The following is a 26204-nucleotide window of genomic DNA, read 5'->3' on the forward strand; positions in this document are numbered from 1 at the left end:
CTTGTCTATTTTTCCCTTATTTGTTCCACTCAAATGTACTTTACTATGACTAGTTCATCTTTTTGCGCATGCCTATTTGTACGAGTTACTATACTGTGATTGTTATCAATTTGGAGGTCAGTTTGTTGATTTAGGTGGGTTATTTTTTTAATTGTGGTAAAAAAAGAAAAAAACAAATGCTGACAAAAATACACATTTATGACATTTTCAGTTTCAGTATTCCCACCATTCATGAAGCTTTTTCTAAGTTAATGATTCTAAAAGTGTGGTACTATTACTACTAGCGGTACGTGAAAGAATCCCTATGTAAGTACAGTTCAGTTGTATTTAACTTTTCAGTACAATAGATTCGCATTTAATCTTTAAAAAAGTTTTTGTGCTGTGATTGGCTGGCGACCAGTTCAGTGTACCCCGCCTCTCGTCCAGGATCAACTGGGACAGGCTCCAGCATCCCTGCAGCCCGAGTGAGGATAAGCGGTATGGAAAATGGATAGAAGGATGGAAGTACAACCTCTGTCTCATTTTTGATGAATACTAAACTATTGTATTTTGATGTTAGTCATGATGGTGGTATTTGGACAGTTTAGTATTTTATTAGCTGGTACTTTGTGTAAAATCTTTGAGAACCACCGTTCTAAATCAGAATCATCTTTATTTTTGTCTATTTATATTCATCTCTGGTAGTGATGATAATGGTAATGATAGACAGTGTCTTACAAAAGTAAGTGCACTCCTCACATTTGTGTAAATATTTTATCATAACTTTTCATTGGACAACACTGAAGAAATGACACTTTGCTACACCGTGAAGTGGTTAGATAACTGCGTAAATTTGTTGTCCCCTCCTTCTTCACTTGGAAAGCCAAAAAAAAGAAACTCTTGCCGCTGCCTGAACCATTTGTATGTACAACCAAATGCCACACAATAAACCACCGTGACATCATTAAATCATACGACAAATATACAAGAACAACAGCATGGAACAATAGCACACAACGCGAAAAGAACAGGATGTTTGGCTTGTGTGACGTCACAGCGCCGGAAAGAGACGAAGACCGGAAGGCGCGGGATGCAAAAAGCAGGAGGCACATTCTGCATATTTAGCGATTGAACTGCTGTATATCTGCCATATAATCACTTCGAAATGGCAGATGTGGTTTGTAAAGGGGTTCTAGAGTTAAATAAAAATGTTAAAATCTTTGTCCTCTGACCTTGTCAAAACATTGGCAACAAAAGTGAGTACACCCCTAAGGGAAAATGTCCAAATTGAGCCCAATTAGCCATTTTCAATCCCTAGTGTCAGGGGACACACCAGTGTTACAAGGTCTCAGATGAGAATGGGGAGTTTTTTTGTTCCAAAAACCCTGTCTACAGTAACTTAAAAAATAGTTATCCTTGACTTCTGATTTCAAAATGAGTTAGCCATCAATTTGTAGTGTATATATAATAATGTGACGAGGTGATTACACATTTATATGGTTGCACAGTCTCAACGGCCCTGTGAGGGAAACCTTAACTGCAATGTGGCCCATGACAAAAACGAGTGTCACCCCTGGATTTGTGGTGTGCAATTGGCTGGCGTCCAATCCAGCGAGTACCACCGCCTCTCACTCAGCTGGAATACGGTCCAGCACACCTGCGACCCTGAGGATGTGGTACAGAATATGGAAGGCTGGATGATTTTAATGCAACATTGGGCACTTCCACATTGAGCTGTTGTTGTTCGTGATTGGCTGAATGTCCACTTCCGTGAGATGGATGGGTTGTCATGGTCCATATGAGTTACCAGCCAGGAGTGCCTACTAAAAACACCAAGTGAAGTTTTTCTTTGGGGTTGGTTTAAGGAGCAAATCTATTCTACCAAGTCAAAGACTTTGGAAGTACTTGAAGGGTGACTAAGAGAAGTTATGTCTCTCCATACCACAAGGGTTCAGTAAATACAGTATGTATTAAAACACTTCTAGGCCACCCATATAAAAGACTAAAATTAAAAAAACAGTAAGTATGGAGCTAACTGAGCATGCCTTCTTGTGGCACTTGATCACATTTGTCAACTCGCTGCAGTTGTAAACCCAGGACCCTCCTATCATTTTATACTAGCTGTCCACATTCCACCAGTTGACTATGACTATACTCTAATGTTTAACCCATGTATAAGCATCAAATGAAAAGTTGTGACCGATGGAGAGAAGACAAAATGCACATTAAAATACATGTGTATTCGCAGTACTGCAAACTGCATGTATATGCCACTTTAATCACGTTTGCAAAACCAATAGACAATACTCTCAATACAGTACTGTATATAGTGATTTTGACAGTGAAAGGTTCATAAATGACATAATGTAACAGTCAACCACACCAGGCAGAAAACTAGCATGAGCGAAGACAAAAGAGCAGAGAGAAGGAGCCACCTAAACGAACACGGTGCCCTCAAGGTTTGATGTCCCTCGCCCGTTCTTGGCATCAACCTAAAGTCTGTTCCCCCCCTGGACCACTTTGACTGGCGTAGCAGTGATTGTCAGGATGATGAGGCTTTTCTGGATATCCTCATTTTCTTGAGCTTTTCCTGCGTCGCTGTCTCACCCTCCAACCATGACAACTCCGATATCCTATGAAGAAAGGAGCAGGAGGCTCCCATCAAGGGGTCTGGGTACGACTGACCTACACCAGGATGTCAAATAGGAGAAAGTAGAGGGGAGGTGTTGTTAAATTGACCTCCATTTTGTCAATGTAAAATGAAGATAAATGTGCACTATATTGGCAGATACTACAGTATACAGTATATTTGTAAGAAGCATATACTTCCAACTTTGTGAGAACTGTTTGCAGAAGCTCCTTTACTGTGAGCATAGCAAGGTCTATAAAGGCATGGTTGGATTAGATGGGTTTGGTGTGGAAGAACTCTGACAACTTTGGGATCATGTGAGCCTCTCCCAGGTCCAACATAAGTGACCTCTGAAATTAAAAATGCTCTTGTGGAGGAAGGGCCAGTATTCCCAGACACAAGCATCTTGCGGAAAGAGGACCTTCACCATGTTATGCTCATGTTATCCTCTCCTGAAGGTATTCTAATAGTTCTCAGTCCACATGACATGCTTACTCACTCTTCAGGTTGCCTCTAAAAGTCAGGAGGGTGTAGGCTACATAATTCCCTCTGGCCCTGCAGAGGAGATGTAAAGCAGAGAGGCTTGACTATATGGTATACAGTGAGCTATTAACGACTGATTTATTTTACAACCCTCCACCCCAACCCCCAAATACCTGTTATATTTGCAGTTTTGCACCGGAAAAGTGCTCAAGCCGCTAAGGACTAACGTGGATGGGAATAAGACGGCCGGACACAGGTTGGGTTTGTATATCGCAGAGTAGCTGTGGGGAATGCACACACACAAAAAAAAAAAAAAAAAAAAAAGGGGGGGGGGGGGGAGAAAATCTGTGGGGATTAATCATTGTGGCAGGACAAGAAATTATAGGAGTAGCCGTTTAGGATTTTATCAACTGGAGAGAAGGGATAAGAATAACGACTTGGGTCTCATTATACGAGTGCCTCGCTGTGGCGACCCCTCATTGGACAAGCTGAAAGTCGTAACAACAATGCTTGTATTTTTCCTTATTCTTATCACGATGGAAAGATTCGGAAAAGGAGCGTCTGGCTTTTTATCCAATCTTTTTTTGTAACAGTGCTTTTTGTCGTGAGGTTTGCAGGTAAACTGGATCCTATCCCAGTTGACTTCGGGCAAGAGACAGGTTATATAACCAGTCCATCATGCTGCTACCATTATTATGAAATTAGAAATGTTCAGCTGCAACTCAATATTTCTTGCAATGTCAAAGGTGTGCGTATTATATATACAGCGGGTACGGAAAGTATTCAGACCCCCTTAGGTTTTTGGCAAATGGCTGCAACGATATAATGGTTGTCTCTTAGTGGAGGGATGACACTTGTCTTCTCTAACACACCATCTAAGAATACTTGTTTAAATAGTGTTCTAAAAATCAAGTACAGCTTTAATTGATGATAGTGCTTATTATAAATGGAATAGCCCCACCTATCGGTACATTCAACAAGTTACACCCAGTCAACTTCTGGTCTGCAGTTTCTACTCGATTACAACAAATTGCTGATTAAATTAAGTCATCTTTAGACAAGTCAGACTAACCAAATACCACAGATAGAGGAACAAGCGGTATAAGATAAAATCACGAAGCCACTGGATCATTCATAACAAGATGAGTGTAGGGATAAAATTGATTGTCATCGATTCAGTTGGGGTCCCAAATCAGATCATGCCAGTGACGTAAGGGAAAACCCCACTTATAGGGTTGAACGCCAAACATGAAGCTGGTCGGTTAAACCAATTTAACAACTCTTAAATTCCTACGTACCTCAACGGACCGCAAGCTAGCACTCGTTTAGCACAAAGCGATTCATTCAAATGTAGTCGTACATAGCAGTTGTCGCTCACTCACCATTCAAAGGTTGTATCGACGATGAGAACATGCGTATCGGTTCTCTGAAGGGTGGGCCTCTCGAAGCGGCTCCTATCACGAATCAGCCGTAAGTCAGAGTCGGAGTGCCGCTCGAGCCGGGCCCACGATGGTCGCATTTTGCACGACCCTTGCCCAGGAAAGTTTCTGTGGTGGGCAGCGTCAGCGATGTTTTATTATGCTGCAATGTCAAGTTATACACGAAGTACTTTACAGCACACAAGCTCTTCGTCAGTGGAAAGTGACGTGGTGGACAGCGTCAGCGATGCTCTTATGCTTTAACGTCATGTTATACACGAAGTATTTTACAGCACACAAGCGCTTCCGTCAGTGGAAAGTGACTTACAATGAACACGGAACGTAGCCTGCACTGTGGCCAAGATATACGACTCCGTCACCATGGCAGCATCGCTCGGAAGACCCACCTTGTGCAGCCTCCAGTTACATCAGCATGTCAATTTTGCTTTGGCCACATGCCAACAAGTGGAACGTTAAAGGCTCGCTGACCATTGCAAAAGATACATGCAGTGTTGAACAACACTTACCATTTCTTTGAAAGATTGGCAATATTGGATTTTACCACAACCCTTCAATAGGACAAGTGTGCAAGGTTTTTCTTTTATTTTCATTGATGTGTTGTAGTATCAATTACTTCTACTGCTCTCAAGCTAGCTGTCCATGAATAATATTGGGAAATTGCAAACAAAATCGTCAAACACAGTTAACATTTTTCCCAACTTTTTATTGAACATTTTGAGTCTTGTACAAACCTGAAAAACACAAATTGATGGTATTTAAGTAACATAAATAGATCACATTCAGTGTCTTCAGAGGTAAATGTGGTTTCAGACAAAGTTGGCTTATTTTTAGCTGGTTTTCACCATAGTCGCTAAGACGGGGAAAAAAATTGTGCATCCTTAACCACATGTTGAGACCATTTGAAGATCTGTAAGCATCTTCTGTAACTTACCAAATAACTAGTTCATCCTTCGGATCATTCTGTTGATCTGATCCTCCCTGTTGCCAGCATCACCCCCCTCCACAAAGTGGGTGGTCTTCTTGTTCATGCCACCACGAGGTGACGACAGCTTGAAGGGCCACAGGAAGTTGTTGGCGAACTTGAACTTCTTGCCAACGGTGTAAATCTCATGGATGAGATCCTCAACACAGATTATGCCACATTTTCCTGCAGGTGAACATTTAAGAATATAAACCACAACACTTGAGGGGCCACTTGCAATAGGTGAACTAAAAGAGCATAACTGCATTTGCTCTAAGTGGTCGAGGGCATTCCGACTGCTGCAGACAGTGCCAAGTGTTGCAAACAGGGGTAAGCCATTTACTTGGAAGCCTTTATGCATAGGCTGCAATTTTATAATTATCATGTATACTCTACCAAAAATTAAAATTCAATATACAACATTGCAAACTTAAGTGACAAACTCTAAAAGCTGTGGTTTAACAGCAGCAACATAAACATTTCATTATGTGCACTCCTGACGTGGTTTCAGACACAACTGGCTTAGTTTTAATTTTCTTTCACCATTGTCGATAAGACGGGGAAAAAAGTGTGCATCATTAACCACGACAGTCAGCATAATTAGTTTTATCAGCACAGATTGAGATGCAGCAGCGTGTGTGTATTACCAAGGTTCCTCTTCACCAAAATGTTGTCCGAGAGAGCAATACGCTGGTTCCTGATCTTGCCATGGCCACGCTTGTAGATGAGCTCACGCACAGATTTTAGGTTGGGGTATCTGTGAAGTTAAAGTTGTGGGATTAGCTGGAAAAAAGAAGAATAGTAGGAACAGCAGATAAAACATTTCCAATTATCTACACTTATTGCAGAATGTTTTCTTTACACGTGAATGTGGTTTCAGACAAAACTGGCTTAATTTCAGTTTGTTTTCACCATGGACGATAAGACGGGGAAAAAAGTTCTGCATCATTAACCACATTCCAAGTGTTTTTAGGGCCCGACCGGTTAAATGGCCAATATCAGCCCTTTTCAAATTGTCAAAAATCTGCAGAGCTGCCGCTTTTTGGAACACATAACAAGACTAAGATAATTGCATTAAGAAAAATAAATTCAGCCCTCTGTTCTAAAGTTAAACACTAAAGTATTGTAAAACAGCAACGTTCTCCTGATAATTCATCTTTATTGTTGTAAGCATTAAGTGACCCAAAAAGTTATTTTATCCTTTAAAAATATATTTTTTAAATTAACCAGCCGATTAATTGGATATGGGGATTGTATTCTGCCAAATATCTGAATCTGCCCCCCAAAAAATTTAAAAAAATCCATATTGGTCGAGCCTTAAGTATTTTTACTGATGCTACTTTTTTAGGAGTTGGAATACAAGTACTGTGTACTTACAGGTAACAGGTACCCTTAAATGTCGGGCTGGTATCTCTAGTATCGGTACATTTTTCAAGCACAGACAGTGTTGACACAAATAGCAATGCAACCCTAGTTTTTACATAACATTAGTAGACAAGTCAAACATAAGGCAGGTGGGGCCAAGTAATATTGATTTTAGTTCTGTCCAACTCACTGACAGCAGCAATTAACTCACCCCCAAGCAATGTAAGGTTCTGCGATCCTGAGCATGTTAATTGAAGCCTTGTTAAGCTTGACAAACACACCATTGAAGATCTGACGAAGACGCATCAACTGCAGAACTTTGCGGACCTTTGGGCTGACACCATTGATACTGCAAAACATGATTAATTGAATTAGCAAATATACCTGTAGGGCAACACCGAATTAATGTGATCATTCTGTGTGGTTTCAGATCAAATTTGGCTTAATGTACATGGTTGTATCAGCAAAGTCGATAAGTCGGGGAAAGAGCGTGCATCATGAACCACATAGGACCAACATCGTAACATGGAGTATAGTCTGTCATGCCTTTGCTTACCCCCTGATCCTGATGACAAATGCCAATTTGGGCTCAGCCGGCACATAGTAGTTTCCCACTTTACGGGCAGTTCGTGAAAGGCGGATCTCACGCCTGTACATCTCCCTGTACTGCTTGTGGTACTTCTGAGCCCTTTTGAAGATGACCTTTCGTTCTGCTTTACGGGCCTAATGACATGAATCAAAATAGTCTCAGTATTATCAGATCCCATTGACAGCATAACACTCCAGTGAGATTGACCTGATGTAAGCATTGCTATTTTACCCTTTTCTGGGACTGCATCTTCTTTAAACGTCTAGCCTTCAAGGCGGCGTAGGCCTTTCGCCTCTTCAAAAGGCTCTCAGGGACCGTGGGAACCTTTTTTCTGAAACATTAAAATTTTCCCGTCAGCTTGAACATAGCAAAAAAAAGTGCATATTGACGCTAGCTATCGCGATTATCAACGTACCTTCGGAAAGGTGGAAACTTGCTCACCGGTTTCATTACAGAAAAGCGTAAATAACAACCATGATATGTTGAATATCATTATCATTCAACAAGCAAACGTAGTAGCACGTAGGAGTTTTTCAGTAGCGATCCAACAAATACATTTCTCGGTGCAAAGGAGTTTTGCCACATTTCGTGTTGAGAGTTGAAACGACAGCCATGTTGTACTCTGCTACACTGGCTAACAAAAATTGACAAAACGGCAACGTAACACATATATCTTCAACAATACGATCTAAATAACACTGTATACAAGCTTAACAGTATATCCAAGCATTAAAAATCGTTGTGATATTTATTTAAACTCAGGATGCATTAAGATTTGACTTGGCTATGGATACTCACTTTTCGTCCGCCATTGCGTCCACCGAGAAAGAGAAATTTCGACACGCGCATGCGCAACTTGAACATTTGAGGACCCCATGAAACTGTCCTTTCAGATGCCTGATTATTAACCGATTTTATAACACAGTTTTATATATATATATATATGTATAACTGTATTTTACATACAATCTAAAACTTCATTCAGAAACAGTCATTGAAGAACAATTAGCTTGTAGAGAAAATACAAATTTCTTTACATTAGTAGACCTTTTAGACATAATTTTTAATAGTTACATTACATTAATTCGTCACTTTCTGGATGAATTACTTATCATTTCTTATAGCTTTTGCACACATGAACACAAAATATTGTTATTATTATTCTCATATGCTATCTGAAAGTTTGAATAAAGAAACTTTAAGAACTAATTAAACTAATAATAATAATAATAGTAATAATAATAATAATGTCACTCTGACATCCCTCCTAGCATGCATGCATGAGTATAATCCGATTCTCTGTATGATGTGTAACACAAACTATATATGGGAAGGTGTACATTGAAACTTCCCTTAAGGGATTAATCTGGTAAAATAAATTCAATAAACAACAAAAAAAAGACATGTGACAGTTTTACATCCATTTTCCAAAGGAGGGCGCTCTCACTTTATTTTACAGACGTATTGTACAGTGTACTGAGAGAAAGCGTTACTGATTTGCCAAGTAGGAAAATAAGACCATGCAACACTGAGAAAAAAATGTTTTTAGTTTGTATATCCATAGCCCTGCCAAAATTTGGGCAAATTACTTTTGGGTGGCAAGTGGCTGGAATTTTTTTGTTTAAACTAAAGTGCCGTGAAAAAGTATTGGCCCCCTTCTCATATTCTTAAATGTTTTCATAGTTTCCCCACTTTAATGTTTAAGATCATAAAACAATTGTAAATATCAGACAAATATAACCCAAGTGAACTTAAAATGCAGTTTTAAAATGGTGATTTAATATATTAAGGAGAAAAAAAAATATTCAAAGTTACCTGGCCCTGTGTGAAAAATTACTCCCATTGTTGAATCATGAATGAATTGTGGCTCATCACAGTTTTTTCCCCCACTTATCACACCTAAGCTTGATTACCTCCAGACTTGTTCAATCACCAAATCACTTCAAGTCAGACAAAAGATCTAAAAAGGTTGCAACAAAATGACATGATCCAAAGAAATTCCAGAACAGTCGAGAAATAAAGTATTTGACATCAGTCTGGAAAGAGTTACGAAAGCCATTTCAAAAGCTTTAGGATTCCAGCGAACCATAGGTAGAGCCGTTATTCTCACATGGAGAAAACATGGAACGGACTTCCCAGGAGTGGCCGGCCTACAAAGATTACTCCAAGAGAACAGTGATGACTCATCCTGAAGGCCACAAAGGAACTCAGGACAATTTTTTAAAGAACTGTAGACCTCCCTTGCTTCAGTATTCATGACACAACAATAAGGAAGAGACTCTGTAAAAATGGGATCCATGGCAGAGGATCAAGGCCAAAACCACTACTGACCAAAAAGAACATAAAGGCTCATCTTTAAAAAAAAAAACAAAAAAAAAAACATCTGAATGATTCCCAAGACTTTTGGGATAATATTATCTGGATTGACGAGATGAAAGTTGAGTTTTTGGGTAGGTGTGTGTGTCTCATTACATCTGGTGTAAATGTAGCATAGCATTTCAGAAACAGAACCTCATACCAACAGTCAAACATGATGGTGGGTAGTGTAATGATTTTGGGCTGCTTAGCTCCTTCAGGACGCGGACAACTTGCTCTGATCGATTGAGCCAGGAATTCTGCTCTTTAACAGAAAATCCTGAAGGAGAATGTTCAGCCATCAGTTTGTGACCTCAAGCTGAAGCGCACTTGGGTTCTGCAGCAGGATAACGTTCCAAAACACACCAGCAAGTCAACTTCTGAATGGCTTTAAAAAAACACAGATAAACACACACACACACACACACACACACAAAATAAAGGTTTTGGGGTGGCCTGATCAAAATCCAGACTTCAATCCGATTGAAATGCAGTGGCATGACCTTAAAATGGCCGTTCATGCTCCGAATCCCTCCATTTTTGCTGAATTCAAAGAATTCTGCAAGGAAGAGTGGGCCAACATATCCCCCCAGGGTTGTGAAAGACTCATTGCCAGCTATAGAAAACCCTTGATTTCACTTGTTGCTGCTGAGGACGGCCCGACCAGCTATTAGGTTTAGGGGGCCATTACTTTTTTCACACAGGCCAGGCCGTGGAATAGTTTTTTTTTCCCCTTAATAAATAAAATCACCACTTAAAAACAGCCTTTTAAGTTCACTTGAGTTATATTTGTCTGATATTTACATTTGTTTGATGATCTTAAACATTAAAGTAGGGAAACTATGGAAAACAATCTCAGAATTTGAGAAATGGGCCAATCCTTTTTGACTGCACTGTATATAAATAGCACATATAGTGCGACATGGGCCTACGTGCACTTTAATTATGGTATTTGGTTTTCATGCAACTGTTGGGAAGGATAAAATTGAGGTTCCGAGCCCTGACACGCCCACTCACGTACAGCTTGGGCAAAGCTTGCATGCTGCAAATCCAGTGCAGAGTTTAAAGAGGAGGGAGGAAGGTGGGGGTATATACTTTCTTCGCACTTTTCTTGTTGAGTCCCGGCCACACTCTGCAACTCATGTGAAATATGAATAATTATCTTGATGACAAGCGCACACACACACACAAAAAAAAAACAAAACAGAAATTTGTGTACGGACACATATGGAATAATAAGGATCTGCCGTTTTCCCTTTTGTTTGTCAGGAGTGAGTGATCCACTGTCACCCTCCCTTAGACAATTAGTAGGATGTCAGACACCACCGGTATCTCATAATAATAATACAGACGAGAAAGATTGATTTTTTTTTTTTTTTTTTTTTTTTTAAAGCAACAATTCTGTAAACTTTAGATTTTCGATTTAGGACTGGATGGCCATACAGAATAAGTATGGCATAGATGGATAGATGGATAGATAGATAGATAGATAGATAGATGGATGGATACAAGTAAGAGTGGTCATGTGATTGGAGTTGAGTCCCAACCTTGTGACCCCCCGCCCCCCCCCCCACCACCATTGTGCGGACCTGACGCTCCATCGTGAGTGGCGCTGAAAGGCTCAGTCCGATTGGGTCCGGTGTTGATGGGAGGACCGAATAAATAGCGAGCCCGGATGCGCTCCGGGATGAGACGGAGCAGAGGAGGCGAGCAGGAAGCCTGTCAGTGTGCTGCGCGTCCGCCCCAAAGTGTCCCCGCTGCGACTTTGGACTCAACTTGTACTCTCCGCTTGGTGGCCCTTTTCCCCGGCGAGCTCGCGTTTCCCGTTTCCCGTTTCTCGGCGACGTCAGTGAAGCAGTCGCCGTCTTCTCTGCTCCGGGTCGCGTAAAGATTGGTCAGCCTCGCGCTCGCGTCCTCGTTCAGTTGACTTTTGTTGACTCGGTTGTCCACCATGATGATCATCATCGCGGAGTTCTTCGTGGTCATCCTGAAGGTGCTGTGGGCTTTCGTAACAGCCGGGGCCAAGTGGGTGGTGCGGCCCAAGGAGAAGAGCGTGGCCGGACAGGTGTGCGTGATCACCGGGGCTGGAAGTGGCCTCGGGCGGCTCTTCGCCAAGGAGTTCGCCCGGCGGAGAGCCATCCTGGTGCTGTGGGACATTAACAGCCAAAGCAACGAGGAGACTGCGGAGATGGTGCGGCAGATTTACCACGAAGTGGACACGCCGACCTCCAAAGACGGTGAGGGGCGTTATTTATTATTTGATATAGAATAGAGATGATTATTATTATTATTATTATTTTTTTTTTTTTTAAAGAATATATATTTGTAGCTGAAACAAGCAAGCGATGCCCATGCCGTCTTGCATTTGTCTTGGGAAATGCATATTCCATGCGTTACACGCCGAATTGTGCACGTTATGTAATCTAAAACGATCGTGTCAACTTTGACGATACATTCTGTGAATTGCTTTTGCATATCGTTATTTGCATGCGGATTCAAGTTGAATGCCAAATGTACCAAGGCTAAACAATTCTAATTCTACACGTTCACACTAGATGGCATGCCCACCTCTTGGGTCACTCAGATCCATTAAGTGAAATGTTTTTTTGCAGTTAAAATACTATATATACAGCATTTGGTCACATTTGATCATTCGGCAATGAAAATGTCATGTTTTGCATGCTCTTCAATACGGTCATTTATGTTTATTATTCACTGGGGAATTGAAAAAGAAAAGAAAAGAAAAAGGCCCAATTTACCAATCGTGGATCCACACAAACATGGAAGTGGTTATTCCTTAGCCCTGACACAGATTTGTGAAAATTAGTTTTGTGTAATACCGATTAGGGCTCGACCAATATGGAATTATTATTATTATTTTTTTAAGGCCAATGCGGGTTCCGATATTTGGACGAAGAAAATTCTGAAAGCCGATTAATCGACAGATTAATGAATGAAATGAAAAATGAATAAAACCAAATTAGATCCCTTAATGCTTATAACAATAAATATATGAATTAAATGTAGAACATTTGACTGTTTAACAATACTTTGTCTTTTCGTATTGAACTTCACAGCAAAGAGAAAAATCCGTCTGATTTTCAGCCAATTTTTGTCGATTTAGTTTTTTTTTTAAATGTTTCTTTGTCACGATCTTTATCTTAAATTGTAATTTGTTAATATGTAAAGGAAAATGAAAAAATTGGCCGATTTTTGCCGCTGGGCTGATATCGGCAAATGAATTTGCCCAGCCGATTATGATGAAAATCATAATTGTGATGGAAAATCATTGACCGAGGAAACCATTCAATTGATCAAGTCACAAACAATTTCATTGATCCAATGTGACCCCCCCCGCCCCCCCTCAGGTGGCGTTGAAGAAGTGCCCCCGTTCCAGCCCCAGGTGTACACGTACGCGTGCGACGTGGGCAAACGGGAGAGCGTGTACTCCACAGCCGAGAAGGTGCGTCGGGAGGTGGGCGAGGTGGACATACTCATCAACAATGCCGGCGTGGTGTCGGGTCATCATCTCCTGGAGTGCCCCGACGAGCTGATCGAGCGCACCATGGTGGTCAACTGCCACGCACACTTCTGGGTGAGGTGATGCACTAAGCCGTCCAAACACACGCACACAAACATGATTATTATAGCCATATGCTCAAATTCCACGCTGGCTTCTCAGCATTGTTTCCACGCTGACATGCATGCCTACGATTCATCTCATCCCCCTCACTGGTGAACATGGAGAATCAGATTTTTATTGGCACCTGTATGATGCTGCTGGATGCGTGTGTGGAGAATTACAAAAGCCCCCAAATAGTTTTCTTGCATTTTTAGAATGCCGCCAGAGGGAAATCACAGGCTTGTTCTTTTCTCGAGCCGCTTCAGTCCGAGATGGTGATCAGAATCAGAATCAGAATCATCTTTATTTGCCAAGTATGTCCAAAACACACAAGGAATTTGTCTCCGGTAGTTGGAGCCACTCTGGTACAACAGACAGTCAATTTACAGAACACTTTGGGGACATAAAGACATTGACAAAAAACAATTGCGCAAAAAGATGCCTTTTCCTAGTCCTCTAGCACTTAGAGCAGTTCGAACGACTAATATTGCAATAGTCCGGTGCAATGACCATTGCGCAAAGGGCGCCGAGACTTCGAGGAGTGTATGCGGTTTAAAGTGACGAGTAGTGCGATCATCTGGGACAATGTCGGTTGTGCAAATGTTACAGATACTCCTCAATCGGTGTGCAAATGGAGCAGATGCTACTCTGGCACGAGTGGCCAGTGTATGCAACTAGTGCAGCATGGCGAGACAACTACAGTGAGTGCACGAGTCATACATAATTGGCCCCACCGAAATGTGACAACGAACTCAAGTCAAAAAATTGCCAGCTTGTTGTAATGGAATTATAGATTAGGTGTTTAAGAAGTTGATCGCAAGAGGGAAGAAGCTGTTGGAATGTCTACTAGTTCTAGTTCTGATGATGGCCTGCTACTGACACACGTGCTGTAGCTAGATCAAGTGATCGCTGATTTACAACCAGTGTAATGTGCCGTGAGAAATAATTAGGCGTGCTGTGGTAAATGATCCAATTGAACTAAATTTGTCTGAAAATGATTTATTTACCCCAAATAATGTATCTTGTTCAACTACGTATCGAAGCCAGTGACCTAGAACAGAACAATTAAATGCTCTTATACTTGATGGCACATAATTAACCAGTGTATCCACTTTTTGTGACATTGTTGTTCGGTGGTATGCAGTGAGATTTTATTTTTATTTATTTATTTATTTAAATGGCAAATGCCATCTTTCCATTTTCTTGTCCTCATGAGCCCATCCTAGTTGACTTTTGGGCAAGTGAACACCCCGGATTGATCGCCGGTCATTCACGGGGCTCCAATGAACAGGTTTTTTCAAATGACATTAAATCTGCGAGGAAAACATGTCAGTGGGATCTGAAGTACTGTTAGAATTACACAAAAGTGTGTGTGTGTGTGCTCCTGATGAAAGAAGGTCTTAATGAATGGAGACAGTCTGAGTAGAGGACGTGGTTCATTAAAAACACAAGCTGGTTTAATAGAGCTCAGACTAACCACCGTCCTTTCCTACGTCAACGCATTATGGAAGCGCGCTGCATGCAAATGTTATTAAAAACCGCTTAAAATAGCTTGACTCCCCCAGTTGGCGCTTATGACGCCAACATCCAAATGGATCTCAAGGTTTACATGGAGCCCTCATGCTTTAAAAGCAGAAAGTGCGCACAATCTATACGGCGCATGTGTGCTGCACCATTCGCGTCTAACTGCATGGCAAGGGGTCCCACAAAAACATGACACAAGGTTTACAACTTGGTCATCACCTAAAAGGCACCCCTGCGTGAAGGACTGGCCAAGCGAGCCTGATTTAGGATACAGGAAATTTAATTTTACGAGCAAAGTCGTCATGCGGAGATGCTGATAATAACTCTTTGTCCCTCACGGGAGAGCCAAGATTTGTTTCTATACTTGTCACACTGTGTTACAGGAATCCATGGAAATAGATGGTTAGAGCGTGTTTGTATGCAGAGGGGAGGTGGAGGTCCAGCTCAGATCCTTATCCATGTGTTGCACTTGCATCTGTTTGAGGATGCTTTCATTAGTCCAGATGGGGATCGGTAATGTCGGTTCTCTGAGACGGTGAGACCTTGAGATGAGCTGAGTTTTCCGTTACCCGCTTTGGACCGACTTCGGCATCCCAAGCCGATGTTTTTTTTTTTTTTTTTTTTTTTTAACGATATGCCGCAAGTGTGGCGGGAAAAGAGCAGGGCAGAGGAGGCAGCACCGGGGCGCGGGCTGGGCGAGATGAGAGGGTAATGGTAAGCTGCTATTGACCCACTTTATCTGACAATTGGTTTCTTGTCTGCGGATCCGCTTGACGAGATGCCAGGCGACAGGAGCCAAGTTCCGCAGGCTGCATTCCTGCTGTAGCCAGAGAATGGAGGCAGCCAGGCAGAAGGGTCCTACTTGACTGCTTTTATATGACCCCCCCCCCCCCCCCCCAGGCCCAGTGCACCTGTACGCCTCTGCAAAGCCAGCTACTCTACTCGAAACCTGCTCATGTCTCGTGGTTTGAAAAAGGCCAAGTTGTTTGAAAGATGATGATTTTCCACAAGAATGCTTTCATAGCTACAGCGGGTCCTCGGTTTACGAAGGAGTTCCGTTCCGACGACGGCGATGTAGCTCGAAGTCGGAATGTGCCATTAACCTACACTAATGTAGTAGACCATAAATTTAAAAGAATCAAATGACAAATAGTAAGTACACTGGTAACTGAGGTTAGCGCATGACAATGTGTTTTTATGTCACTGCACAAACATTGTGCACTGTTTGTAACTGCAAAAGATCGTATGTCGGCATTGTCATAAAAAACTGAGGACCACCCCCTTTATATCTAGCGGTTTTCTACCAAGCAGTACCATTTGTTGCATCAATTGTTTGCATCTACGTATACTGCATTTTGGCCCGATTCTGTTGCGCCCTGAGTGGTACATAAAGGGGAAGGTCGACTTGCAGAAGTCTGTTAATTGACAAGAGTATTGTCCACTTTTGTGCAGTGGAATGGAAGGATCCATCCATCCATTTTTATTTTATTTTTTTAAATAAATGTTATTTTATGATTATTATTCTTTTTAAAATAGTGCTTATCCTCATTAAGGCCGTGGGTGAGCTGACTTTGGGCAAGAGGCGGGGTACACCTTGCACTCATCGCCGTTTAGTTACAAGACACATATAGACAAACAACCATTCACACCTAAGGGCAATTATCATCTGTGCGGCGCTGACGTTACCCTTTACGCAACGGATATCTGAAGACAAACAGTGCAGCAGCACATGCAGACAGCAAAACAATACTAACAGGCATATATTGTATATCCTCCGAGAAGAACGTCTACTATTAATGCCGTAAAGAAAATCCGAGAGAGGAGGTGATTCTCTAGTACACTGTATCAGTAGGTCTGTCTTATAGTGCCCCCAGGTGGCCGAGGCGCGCACACAAGAATGAGCAGCACAATCTGTATTGCAGGAGAAAGTGTGACAAAAACTGTTTAATTCCATTTAATTGTCATTACTGTATGTTTTTCATAAAGATGAATGGCATTTCCATTCACATGATTTGAGATACGAGTGCTTTGAGTAATGAGCGCGATCAAGGAACGAAATAAACTCGTTTCTCAAGGAACCACTGTACTCTGTTCCAGATCATAAAACCGTTAACTGAACAGACAATGTTTGAAGTGACCCTTTGTTTAAAAAAAAAAAAAAAAAAAAAAAAAAGAATGCAAGTTACTGCTTTGAATTCACGTTTAGATGAATTGCAAAAACAAGCAAGACAGGTGCAGCGTTAAAGCCTTTGATGCTTTCTTGAGGTACACCGAAGTCTCTGTTGAACTCATCCGTGACGGCCGTTCAAACGGCAAAGATTTTGGCAACTTTGCAGGCGTGTTTTTGAGAATTGGCTGCTGGATGTTCAGTTTTCACCTGGCAGTACCACTTGGGACACAATTGATCTCACTTTCATGGAAAACCGGAGTGAAATCCGTACCCCCTATTGGCACCGCTCGCTTGGAGTACGAGTTGTAACTGCCTGCAGCCCAATCAAATTCCACGATCAGCTGTCAGATCGGCCGTCTCCTGCTTCATCCTGTTGTCCTGGGAGAAGTCGGCCTAATTAAGAGGCCATCTGGCCCGACACGGAGGGGCCAATATTTTGTTCATAATCGTACCGGTGAGGGGCTAATGCAGCCTGACATCCCAGGTGCAAAAGGCTTTTGTGCGGACCCCCCAGTGCTTCCACCGCCGCAATTAGGTGGAGCGGCGAAGCAGGGGCCACCCCACGTAGGCCTGTGTCAGCGGGTAATTTAGCGGAACAAGGGAACGCCGAGGCCCAATTACGGCCGGCTCTGATGTAAGACACGAGCCCCCCGGTTGCCTTCACACATTTTGTGTCCGATAGGTCAGCAGGGGTCACGGCCGCATGCCAGGAGCTGCCATGAGAGGTGGGACGGCCGTTTTTAGCGATCTTGTCAAGTTACAGTGAACAGAGTAGCGCACATCGGGTGTACTATTATGTTGTGCCGCAATACACCAGTGTAAGTGTAAGAGAAGAGAAGAAGAAGCAGAGACGGTCTCCTACTAAGTTGCAGTCATTGTTTCCACAGAGCAAAAAGAATATTTTATCGAACCAGGTAGAGGACAAACTCTCATTTACAATGACGACCTGGCCATGTGGCAGCATAAGAGGCAATTACATGAAAATGATAAAAGCAAAACAACTCATCCAAAATCGTGTCATACGGCAAAAAAAATAGAAATACACAATAAATACAGCGATACGTGTTAGTAATAAGTGCCTAAAAGCGAGTGCAGTATTCTGGATGCCTTTGAGTAATGTAGGCTATTTTGTGGTTTGGTTAAACATTTTGGTGTTTAAATATTGTGTGCAAAGTTGAATTCTCTTTTAGTTGTATGCGATGGTGCTCAATTTATGTTGAGGTAGCAGTGGTTTCAAGTTTTACAATTACTGTGACATCTATGCTAATTATCGTTGCGCGTCTACAGCGTTTCAGCTTACATGTTAGCATTAAGCTAGCGGACTTTTGTTAATATATGGTTTGTTTGGATCGTTTGGTGTTTCAATATGCAAATGTTGAATTCTCTTATTTTGTCGTTTTTACAATAAACTTCAACTGGGAGTGACGAGTATAAACCGTTTGAAGCAAGCAGGCTTTTAGAAACTATACAAGCAAGAGTGAGAGGTAAGGAATAAGTTAATAAGGTAAGGAATGCTACTAAGGAGTAGCATTAATGCATATGGGAGGGTATAACTATGACTATATACTATATTTAAAAAATGTAAATGTTCACCCAACATAGGTGGGAGCTGGAACATATCCTCCGCGATAAACGGGGGTCCAGTATATTTTGTAGAACGTGTTGGCCCATGTCGGGGAACATCCTGCCAGGGCGATCCATCGACTGCTTTCTGAACGTCTGCAGTGGGAGTGGGAAAGTTTGCTTCAAGTCTCATCAGGACATATCTTAAGTTAATGCTTCATTTGCACGCAACATCCTCCCTCATCCCCCGCCATTCTGGCTCGCTCGCACCACCTCCCACTCAGCTTTTCGATTAGCGGCTTAAAATTGATCTCTTGGAAAAGTGCAGATGTCTGGAGGTGCGTCCAAAAGCGCTTCTACCTGGCCGGAGCGCCGTCCAAAACGGTGAAATCCTCCTTTTTATTGCTTCAAAGTTTCATTACCTTGCAAAACGAGCCGAGACGTCAGCAGATGCGGCGTCTGGTCTGACGCGTCTTTAACAAGGCCTTCCCTCCCCCACACATGGATTTGCAAGTGCGCTATCTGGTACCACGCTCCCTCTGGTTCTGTTTACAGAGAAGGTTCATTTCTCCACCGAGACTCCCCTGCTGCTCCATGCCATAAAACTGTAACGTTTTATATGTAGACTTACTGGAAATGTAAGTGGTATGCATTGAGTCGAGTGGATTTATTTTTAAGCGTTAATTCTTTGGGTGCTCTCTAGTATAAATGTATTTATTTGATCACCGTCTAACTTTGGTGGTTTTTGTCTGCAACATTACCAAAGTGGGGCAAAAAAAGTCGCAGGCCAGCTACATTTATTGTTGTTCACCATGGCGGAGCATGTCTGCCTTGAGCTCAAGTATGGCGCCCAACAAAAGGCCCGCTGGTTGTTTTTTGGACCCCCTGCAGGGAGAGTGATTGGTCAGTTCCTATGATGGCCGTCACATGTCACACCTGCTGATTGGCTCCCGCTGGGGACCTCTGATGGAAGTCGGGGCCGATCAGGAGCCTAATCAAGTGCGTTTGCTCGACCTCGTGGGGACGCGGCAACAGAGTTTAATATTGCAATATGAAATGAAATTGCATGACCATTTGCATACAGATAAATATGAAAAAGTGTACAACGGAATAGACGAGGACAGGGACATGCTGAAAGATTCTATCCCTGTCTTTTTAAAGTAAGATTTATTCAGAGTTTATCCTGGTGTTTTTTTTTTGTTTTTTTGTTTTTTTTTAAACACTTTTCGTTGGTAAGTCAGACTTATCTAAATTGTGTTTAAAGAAATTGATGTTGCCTCTGGGTCGATTAACATGCGAAGTGAACGTGCCTTATGCGTTTTCTGTGATGGCCACCGGGGGGCGAGAACCTAGGAAATTCAGAGAAAAGCCCTGTCTTTGTCCATGTGATCTTGTTTAGGAAAATCATTTACATTGTCAAATAATTGTTTCATTGAATTGGTGCAAGCATGTACTGTATGGAATGTAGGCTTACTTTCGGCATACATCGTGTGAGGCGTTGAGTTTTGTGATTGGCGTTGTCTTTAGTGGCCGCTTCAACAATGGCCATCAGATCTGTGTGGGAAAATAACACATTGCACTGTAACACACACATCACATCACATCACATACCTGCTTGTCCAGTGAATACCTGAAGGGTGGAGGGAGGGAGGGGCGCTGGGGGTGGGCTGACACCTCTCACTCTTTTCTTTTCACTCCCACCAAAAAGAAAAAGTCAACTTCTTGTCACATGCCACTGGTCGTTTCAATAAATTTTTATGCCTCTTATGAATTCAGACACCTCTTTGTGCGTCGCCATGGAGAAATAAGGAGAAAAAAAAAAGGGTGATCAAAGGGCTTTGGCACAAGTGAACTAACTTTATTTTCCACTTTCCTCTGTGCCCCCTTCCCCCTCCCTCCCCAGACCACCAAGGCGTTTCTCCCCAAGATGCTGGAGCTGAACCACGGCCACATTGTGACGGTTGCCAGCTCCTTGGGTTTGTTCAGCACAGCTGGAGTGGAGGTTAGTATCACAACACAGCACATGCACATTCAAGGTTCCCACCATCTCCCCAAAAAACCCAAAACAAAACAGTGCCTTTTACACCAAATCCAAGAAAATGATTCCCCCCGCCCCGGACCTGTTAAATTAAGTAACACAGATGAGCATTAGGGAGCCTCTTATAGATTCTTCTATGACAAACAGTAGGCATGTATGAGGGGCCCAGGGGAGCTCCAGAATGAGCTGACACCTCCCCAAGCGACGGAGACATCTTCATCACGGCTCACTCTGTATTCATGTCACTCCAGATTTCCATGGAAAAACTCTGGCCTCTTATTCCCTTGTGAACTTTTTTTAAATACGTTTTTAAAAAGGCTAAGACACTGCCGTGACAAAATGAATGAATAAACAGAAATGTAACTAGAATGCACAACTGCATAAAAGTGGCTCGTGCACCCTACAACAGCATGTACATTTTCAATTGTATATAATTTACAATATTCGATGGAGCAATTTAAGAAAATGGAAAGCTTCTGCTTGATAGTGATACTTTGATTTAAAAAAAAAAAAAAAAAAAAAAAAGAGCATATCATTTTCTTCTTTTTTCTTTTATGCCCATGCATTTATTAAAATATAACCGTATATTTGCAGTAGGGATGGGCCAGTACTGATACCAGGTATCGGTACTGGCCTGATTATCAAGGTATCGAGCACCCGCGAAGGCTGCCAATACCAACCTCTGATGTTTAAGGCAAAAAATAAAATCTGACATTTAAGTCCTCCTTGCCAGTAGTTGGTGCTACACTGCAGCAGTTTGACACATCATTATGTGCGTCAAAAAGAAAGCGAAATCTTTGTTCACAATTATGTCATTGTGTTAATTTAAGTTTTATGTATCATGTATGTACTAAGGACTATGGTATTGGGTATTGGTGAGTACTTGAGTGAATACTTAGTTATGTTATCCGTCTGAAAAAAAGTGGTAGCTATCATCCCTAAATTGTAGTATAAATACTGTATATTTTTATCCATTCTCATTAGGGTTAGTGGGTGAGGTGGAAACTTATTGCATCTGACTTTGCGCAACAGGATGGGTATACCCTGGACTGGTCATCCAATCGCAAGGCACATATAGACGACCAACCATTCAAACTCACATTCACTTGAATGAACCTAAATGCATTTAAAAAAAAATAAAAATAAAAAAAATTTTCAGAAGCACCAACCACTAATTTACCGTGCTGCCTAATGTATATGATAGTACTTTTTTTTTCATAAATGTTACAGCATTAACCCATTGTGCAATTTGTTGTTTGAATATCTGGACTTGAGGTAACGTTTAAGAAACTGCTGTCATGTGGTCACAACATACAAGAAAAAACACATTAAAATGGGCTCATCTGATGCTCTGGCAAACTAATGCTAATGACCGCCCCTGCTGGGTTAGGCCTGTGTGGGCTCTGGGATAACCTGACACGCATTTGTTTTTTTTCTACCCAGGATTACTGTGCCAGTAAGTTCGGCGCCATCGGTTTCCACGAGTCCCTGAGCCACGAGCTGAAGGCCTCTGAGAAGGACGGCATCAACATGACCCTGGTGTGTCCTTACCTGGTGGACACTGGCATGTTCAAAGGCTGCAGGATAAGGTGAGCCTCACATGTGCGCATACCCCGCTGCAGTGTTTTGTTTTTGCACCTGGCAAGAGTTTGCCTGTCTCTGATTTTCACCTTATAAAAGTGGCTGACGAATAGCATTTGATCTTCAAAGTAGCGGTCGGAGTCTCCTTTTTTTTGTACCGCGCAGTTGGCGACAAAGGGAACGACACTTTCCCAGGAGCGCCTTGCCAGTAGGCGCACCTGGCCCGATAAGCTCCGCCCAACATCCATCCACGCCCGTCTCCCAGACCGAACGCGAATAGTGAATTTGTGAGAATAACTGACGCACCCCTAAAAGTGATTGTAATTGCCTAGATTAATAAACCAAAAAACTCTAATCATATTTCCAATGCTAACAAACCTCTTCAAACATTGCTGTACCCTTTAAAAATACAGAACAGCTAAGCACGAGTATACACAATAAACAATACCTGTGCGTACAAGTCAGCAATTCTGATGCTGAAGAATTGCTGTCTAAAACTATGAACATTTGACTGCACAGCAAAGCGCAGGAGTTATATCGATAGTACAGACGTTCCTAGGGCTCTGCTGATGGGGAAACGCCGCTGCTTCATAGGCAGCTGGCTCCGTCCGATTTAGCAGTAAGTGCAAGACTGGCAAGCGCTTTGGTGTTTACTGACCCGAAACCACGGGATCTGAGAGTTAATGTTTGACTTTCTCCCTCATGCTCAGGAAGGAGATCGAACCATTTCTGCCTCCCTTGAAGCCTGAATTCTGCGTCAAGCAGGCCATGCGTGCCATTCTCACCGACCAGCCCATGATCTGCACGCCTCGCATCGTCTATATGGTCAACTTCATGAAAAGGTGAGGCTCGACCCCCACCAGATCCTCATCACATCACCGTAGCGAACGTCACCACTAATTGCGTGTGTCCCGCCTCCGCAGCATCCTGCCCTTCGAGGCCATCGTGTGCATGTACCGCTTCCTCGGCGCCGATAAGTGCATGTACCCTTTCCTGGCGCAGCGGAAGGAGGCCATGAACAACAACGAGGCCAAGAATGGGATCTAGGGGGCACTGTCAACAACATGAACAGGGTTGGGGGGGGGAGGGGGAGAAGAGTTACATTATCCTGCGAGCACGAGGAGACGACCACTGCGAGGGAGGGTTTGGGGGAAAATGGTAGCAAGGCGGAAAGACTGACTCTGGGCTGGTGCACTTGCATTGAGCAAATGCAATGGTTTACCATATTGTTCCTCTGGGACAAAGAAAGCTGTGTACTACACAATGGATTTGTGTGTGTGTGTGTGTGTGTGTGTGTGTGTGTGTGTGTGTGTGAGAGCGTGTTTTTTAAAAGAGACATCTATATACTGTGTCACTAGTTTTGAAACAGTATCCAATAATTAACTATTTAGTCACCAGCCTTATCTAGTGTCATTGGAAATATACAGTATGTTACTGTACAGACAGTAAAACAACAAACTTTTCTTCCCTTTTTTTTATGTAGACCTGCACTGTAATTTTCTAAGCTTTCTCTACACTGCCAACTCTGAAATACACATAAAGTTACAAACATATTTAAAAGTACTGTCCCTTCATGAAACGATTCAGTCACCTGTAAAATGAAGAATGTATATGTTCAAGATTTTGTAGTTGTATCTGTTACCAGGCGACCGCTGGAGGGAAATGTATGAAAAGATTTGTTTATTTTCTGTCTTCACCCCTACCCCTAAAAAATGAAGTAACACTGTGCTGTCAGTTTATCCAGTTGAAAGTGTGTTGTAAATGTTGTGAGTAGCCCAGTAACCCAAATGAAAAGTCTCCCTATATTGTCGGATATTTGCAATATGGGGAGGACACAGTTTTAAAAGACATTCCAATAGGCTTCACTCCTCCAGTCACAGTGATGAGCCTCAATTGTCTACCTCTTTGTTATTTTGCCTTTTTATTTTTTGACAATATGACATGCCTTTTTGTTTTTTTGTTTTTGTTGTTATTTCCTGAAGACTGCTCCATAGCGATGTATGGTTCTGATGTTTAGTGTCTCTACCTAACTTAAATTAATAAAGTGATTTAGATTATTATGACGTGGTATTTTGGTACTTCTTTTACATTACAAAATGTGTGACGGGCTCGTGTGCTTTCTCAGAATGAGGTGACTCACCCTCAAGAAAACGTCCCACTTCTCTGTTTACCTTTGTTGAGGTGTTCCCCTCGCCTGTGTGCCACACTGCCTGAGTCAACCAAGGCTGTTGGCCTCACGGGGCACGAGCCAGTTGTCTTTTGTTAGGAAACAAGACAATAGAAAATGATCAAGATTATAAAATCAGTGTAGTAGTTATCTGCGGTAAGTAACACAAATTGTTATATAAAGTATGTGTGTGTGTGTGTGTTTGTGTGTATATATATATATATATATATATATATATATAATGTATGTGTGTGTGTGTATATATATATATATATATACACAGTATATGGGTCATTTTCATGTAATTAGATCATTTTTTTTTACTGACACTAATTTAGTAGTGGTTACTAATTTAGCAATGTTGTTATGCCGCCGGTGGCCGACTGGTTAGCACGTCTGCCTCACAGTTCTGAGGACCGGGGGTTCGATCCCCGGCCCCGCCTGTCTGGAGTTTGCATGTTCTTCCCATGTCCCAAAAACATGCATGGTAGGTTAATTGAAGTCTCTAAATTGCCCGTAGGCGTGACTGTGAGTGCGAATGGTTGTTTGTTTGTATGTGCCCTGCGATTGGCTGGCAATCGCAGGGCACATACAGGGTGTACCCCGCCTCCTGCCCGATGATAGCTGGGATAGGCTCCAGCACTCCCGCGACCCTTGTGAGGAGAAGCGGCTCAGCAAATGGATGGATGTTATGCCACCTTGGTTTTAAATGTCTCCCTTGCTGAAACAGCCACAGAGTTATATTGTCGATTTAAAATGGTAGGCATTTATAGTAAAGTCAATCCTGTTTGACAGAGGAAATGATGGTGGCCCATTATTGAAATACACTTCTTGGATGACGGTGAAGACATAAAGGCTTCATAAAAATGATGCCAGTTGCACAGTGTACATGTGTCAAATTCTGTGGATGCAAGTGCATAGATGAGCCTAACTACTCAAACCCTTTACAATCTTGTCTTTATACAATTGTAATAACAGTAAAGACAGTTGCACAAATTCATACATACCTCAGAAACAACACCATTTATTTTCCTGTCTGCTATTGTGTGATTGCAAAATGGTTGCCCAGAACTGATATATAATATATATATAATATGCCGGCACGGTACCGACTGTTTAGCACATCTGCCTCATAGTTCTGGGGACCGGGGTTCAAATCCCGGCCCGGCCTGTGTGGAGTGTGCATGTTCTCCCCGTGCCTGGGTGGGTTTTCTCCAGGCACTCCGGTTTCCTCCCACATTCCAAAAACATGCGTGGTAGGTTGATTGACGACTCTAAATTGCCCATGTGAGTGCGAATGGTTGTTTGTTTCGGTGTGCCCGGCGATTGGCTGGCGACCGGTTCAGGGTGTACACCGCCTCCTGCCCGATGATAGCTGGGATAGGCTCCAGCGGCCTGCGACCCTAGTGAGGTTAAGCGGTGAAGAAAAGGGATGGGTATGCTATATATATTTATTTATTTATACACACACAATGAAGTTATGGGAAAGAGTAGTGGAGGCTAGACTCAGGACAGAAGTGAGTATTTTCAAGCAACAATATGGTTTCATGCCTAGAAAAGAGTACCACAGATGCATTATTTGCCTTGAGGGTGTTGATGGAGAAGTACAGAGAAGGTTAGAAGGAGCGCCATTGTGTCTTTGTAGATCTAGAGAAAGCCTATGACTGAGTAAGTCTGGAAGTCTGGAGTGGCAGAGAAGTATGTTAGAATAATACAGGACATGTACAAGGGCAGCAGAA

The 26204-nt window shown here is 42.3% G+C and overlaps 3 protein-coding genes and 3 non-coding genes across 7 annotated transcripts; 1 reads left to right on the forward strand and 5 right to left on the reverse strand.

The window, feature by feature from the left end:
* Positions 1-1934: 1934 nt before the first annotated feature.
* si:ch211-171b20.3 (uncharacterized) lies at positions 1935-5125 on the reverse strand. Its single transcript, XM_061666653.1, has 4 exons — positions 4474-5125; positions 3265-3372; positions 3108-3163; positions 1935-2664 (listed from the first exon to the last, which is right to left on the reverse strand). The coding sequence occupies exons 1-4, from the start codon at positions 4608-4610 to the stop codon at positions 2522-2524; spliced, it is 444 nt and encodes a 147-aa protein (XP_061522637.1). The 5' UTR covers positions 4611-5125; the 3' UTR covers positions 1935-2521.
* An 87-nt stretch (positions 5126-5212) lies between these two features.
* rpl7 (ribosomal protein L7) lies at positions 5213-8267 on the reverse strand. 2 transcript variants are annotated; one of them, XM_061666651.1, is made up of 8 exons: positions 8244-8257; positions 7861-7897; positions 7677-7776; positions 7413-7579; positions 7068-7205; positions 6139-6248; positions 5462-5677; positions 5213-5261 (listed from the first exon to the last, which is right to left on the reverse strand). In XM_061666651.1, exons 2-7 carry the CDS (start codon positions 7893-7895, stop codon positions 5469-5471), a joined length of 759 nt encoding a protein of 252 aa, XP_061522635.1. In that variant the 5' UTR covers positions 7896-7897; positions 8244-8257; the 3' UTR covers positions 5213-5261; positions 5462-5468. The 2 variants fall into 2 exon arrangements, with proteins under 2 accessions (XP_061522635.1, XP_061522636.1); XM_061666652.1 differs by lacking the exon at positions 7861-7897 and having other exon boundaries at positions 8244-8267.
* LOC133396863 (small nucleolar SNORD12/SNORD106) lies at positions 5328-5419 on the reverse strand. The gene has a single exon (XR_009767439.1). It is a non-coding gene; the product is annotated as a small nucleolar SNORD12/SNORD106 (small nucleolar RNA).
* LOC133396862 (small nucleolar SNORD12/SNORD106) lies at positions 5990-6080 on the reverse strand. Its single transcript, XR_009767438.1, has one exon. It is a non-coding gene; the product is annotated as a small nucleolar SNORD12/SNORD106 (small nucleolar RNA).
* On the reverse strand, positions 6359-6450 carry LOC133396861 (small nucleolar SNORD12/SNORD106). Its single transcript, XR_009767437.1, has one exon. It is a non-coding gene; the product is annotated as a small nucleolar SNORD12/SNORD106 (small nucleolar RNA).
* A 3156-nt stretch (positions 8268-11423) lies between the features above and the next one.
* On the forward strand, positions 11424-24358 carry rdh10a (retinol dehydrogenase 10a). The gene is made up of 6 exons (XM_061666761.1): positions 11424-12037; positions 13169-13395; positions 20583-20681; positions 22161-22306; positions 23009-23140; positions 23222-24358. Exons 1-6 carry the CDS (start codon positions 11752-11754, stop codon positions 23343-23345), a joined length of 1014 nt encoding a protein of 337 aa, XP_061522745.1. The 5' UTR covers positions 11424-11751; the 3' UTR covers positions 23346-24358.
* Positions 24359-26204: the final 1846 nt, after the last annotated feature.

The sequence above is a fragment of the Phycodurus eques genome, chromosome 21 (assembly GCF_024500275.1).
Source record: "Phycodurus eques isolate BA_2022a chromosome 21, UOR_Pequ_1.1, whole genome shotgun sequence".
Lineage (NCBI taxonomy): Eukaryota > Metazoa > Chordata > Actinopteri > Syngnathiformes > Syngnathidae > Phycodurus > Phycodurus eques.

What these genes read in the sequence shown, in the direction of transcription:
- rdh10a (XM_061666761.1), top strand. Translation starts at nt 11,752, where the DNA reads ATGATGATCATCATCGCGGAGTTCTTCGTGGTCATCCTGAAGGTGCTG. An exon ending in TCAGCACAGCTGGAGTGGAG is followed by an intron (nt 20,682 to 22,160) that starts GTTAGTATCACA and finishes TTTTCTACCCAG; the next exon opens with GATTACTGTGCCAGTAAGTT. An exon ending in TTCAAAGGCTGCAGGATAAG is followed by an intron (nt 22,307 to 23,008) that starts GTGAGCCTCACA and finishes CCTCATGCTCAG; the next exon opens with GAAGGAGATCGAACCATTTC.
- si:ch211-171b20.3 (XM_061666653.1), bottom strand. Translation starts at nt 4,610, where the DNA reads ATGCGACCATCGTGGGCCCGGCTCGAGCGGCACTCCGACTCTGACTTA. An exon ending in GTCGATACAACCTTTGAATG is followed by an intron (nt 3,373 to 4,473) that starts GTGAGTGAGCGA and finishes CATTCCCCACAG; the next exon opens with CTACTCTGCGATATACAAAC. An exon ending in CAAAACTGCAAATATAACAG is followed by an intron (nt 3,164 to 3,264) that starts GTATTTGGGGGT and finishes TCTCCTCTGCAG; the next exon opens with GGCCAGAGGGAATTATGTAG.
- rpl7 (XM_061666651.1), bottom strand. Translation starts at nt 7,895, where the DNA reads ATGAAACCGGTGAGCAAGTTTCCACCTTTCCGAAG. An exon ending in AAGTTTCCACCTTTCCGAAG is followed by an intron (nt 7,777 to 7,860) that starts GTACGTTGATAA and finishes TTAATGTTTCAG; the next exon opens with AAAAAAGGTTCCCACGGTCC. An exon ending in TTTGGTGAAGAGGAACCTTG is followed by an intron (nt 5,678 to 6,138) that starts GTAATACACACA and finishes GTTCACCTGCAG; the next exon opens with GAAAATGTGGCATAATCTGT.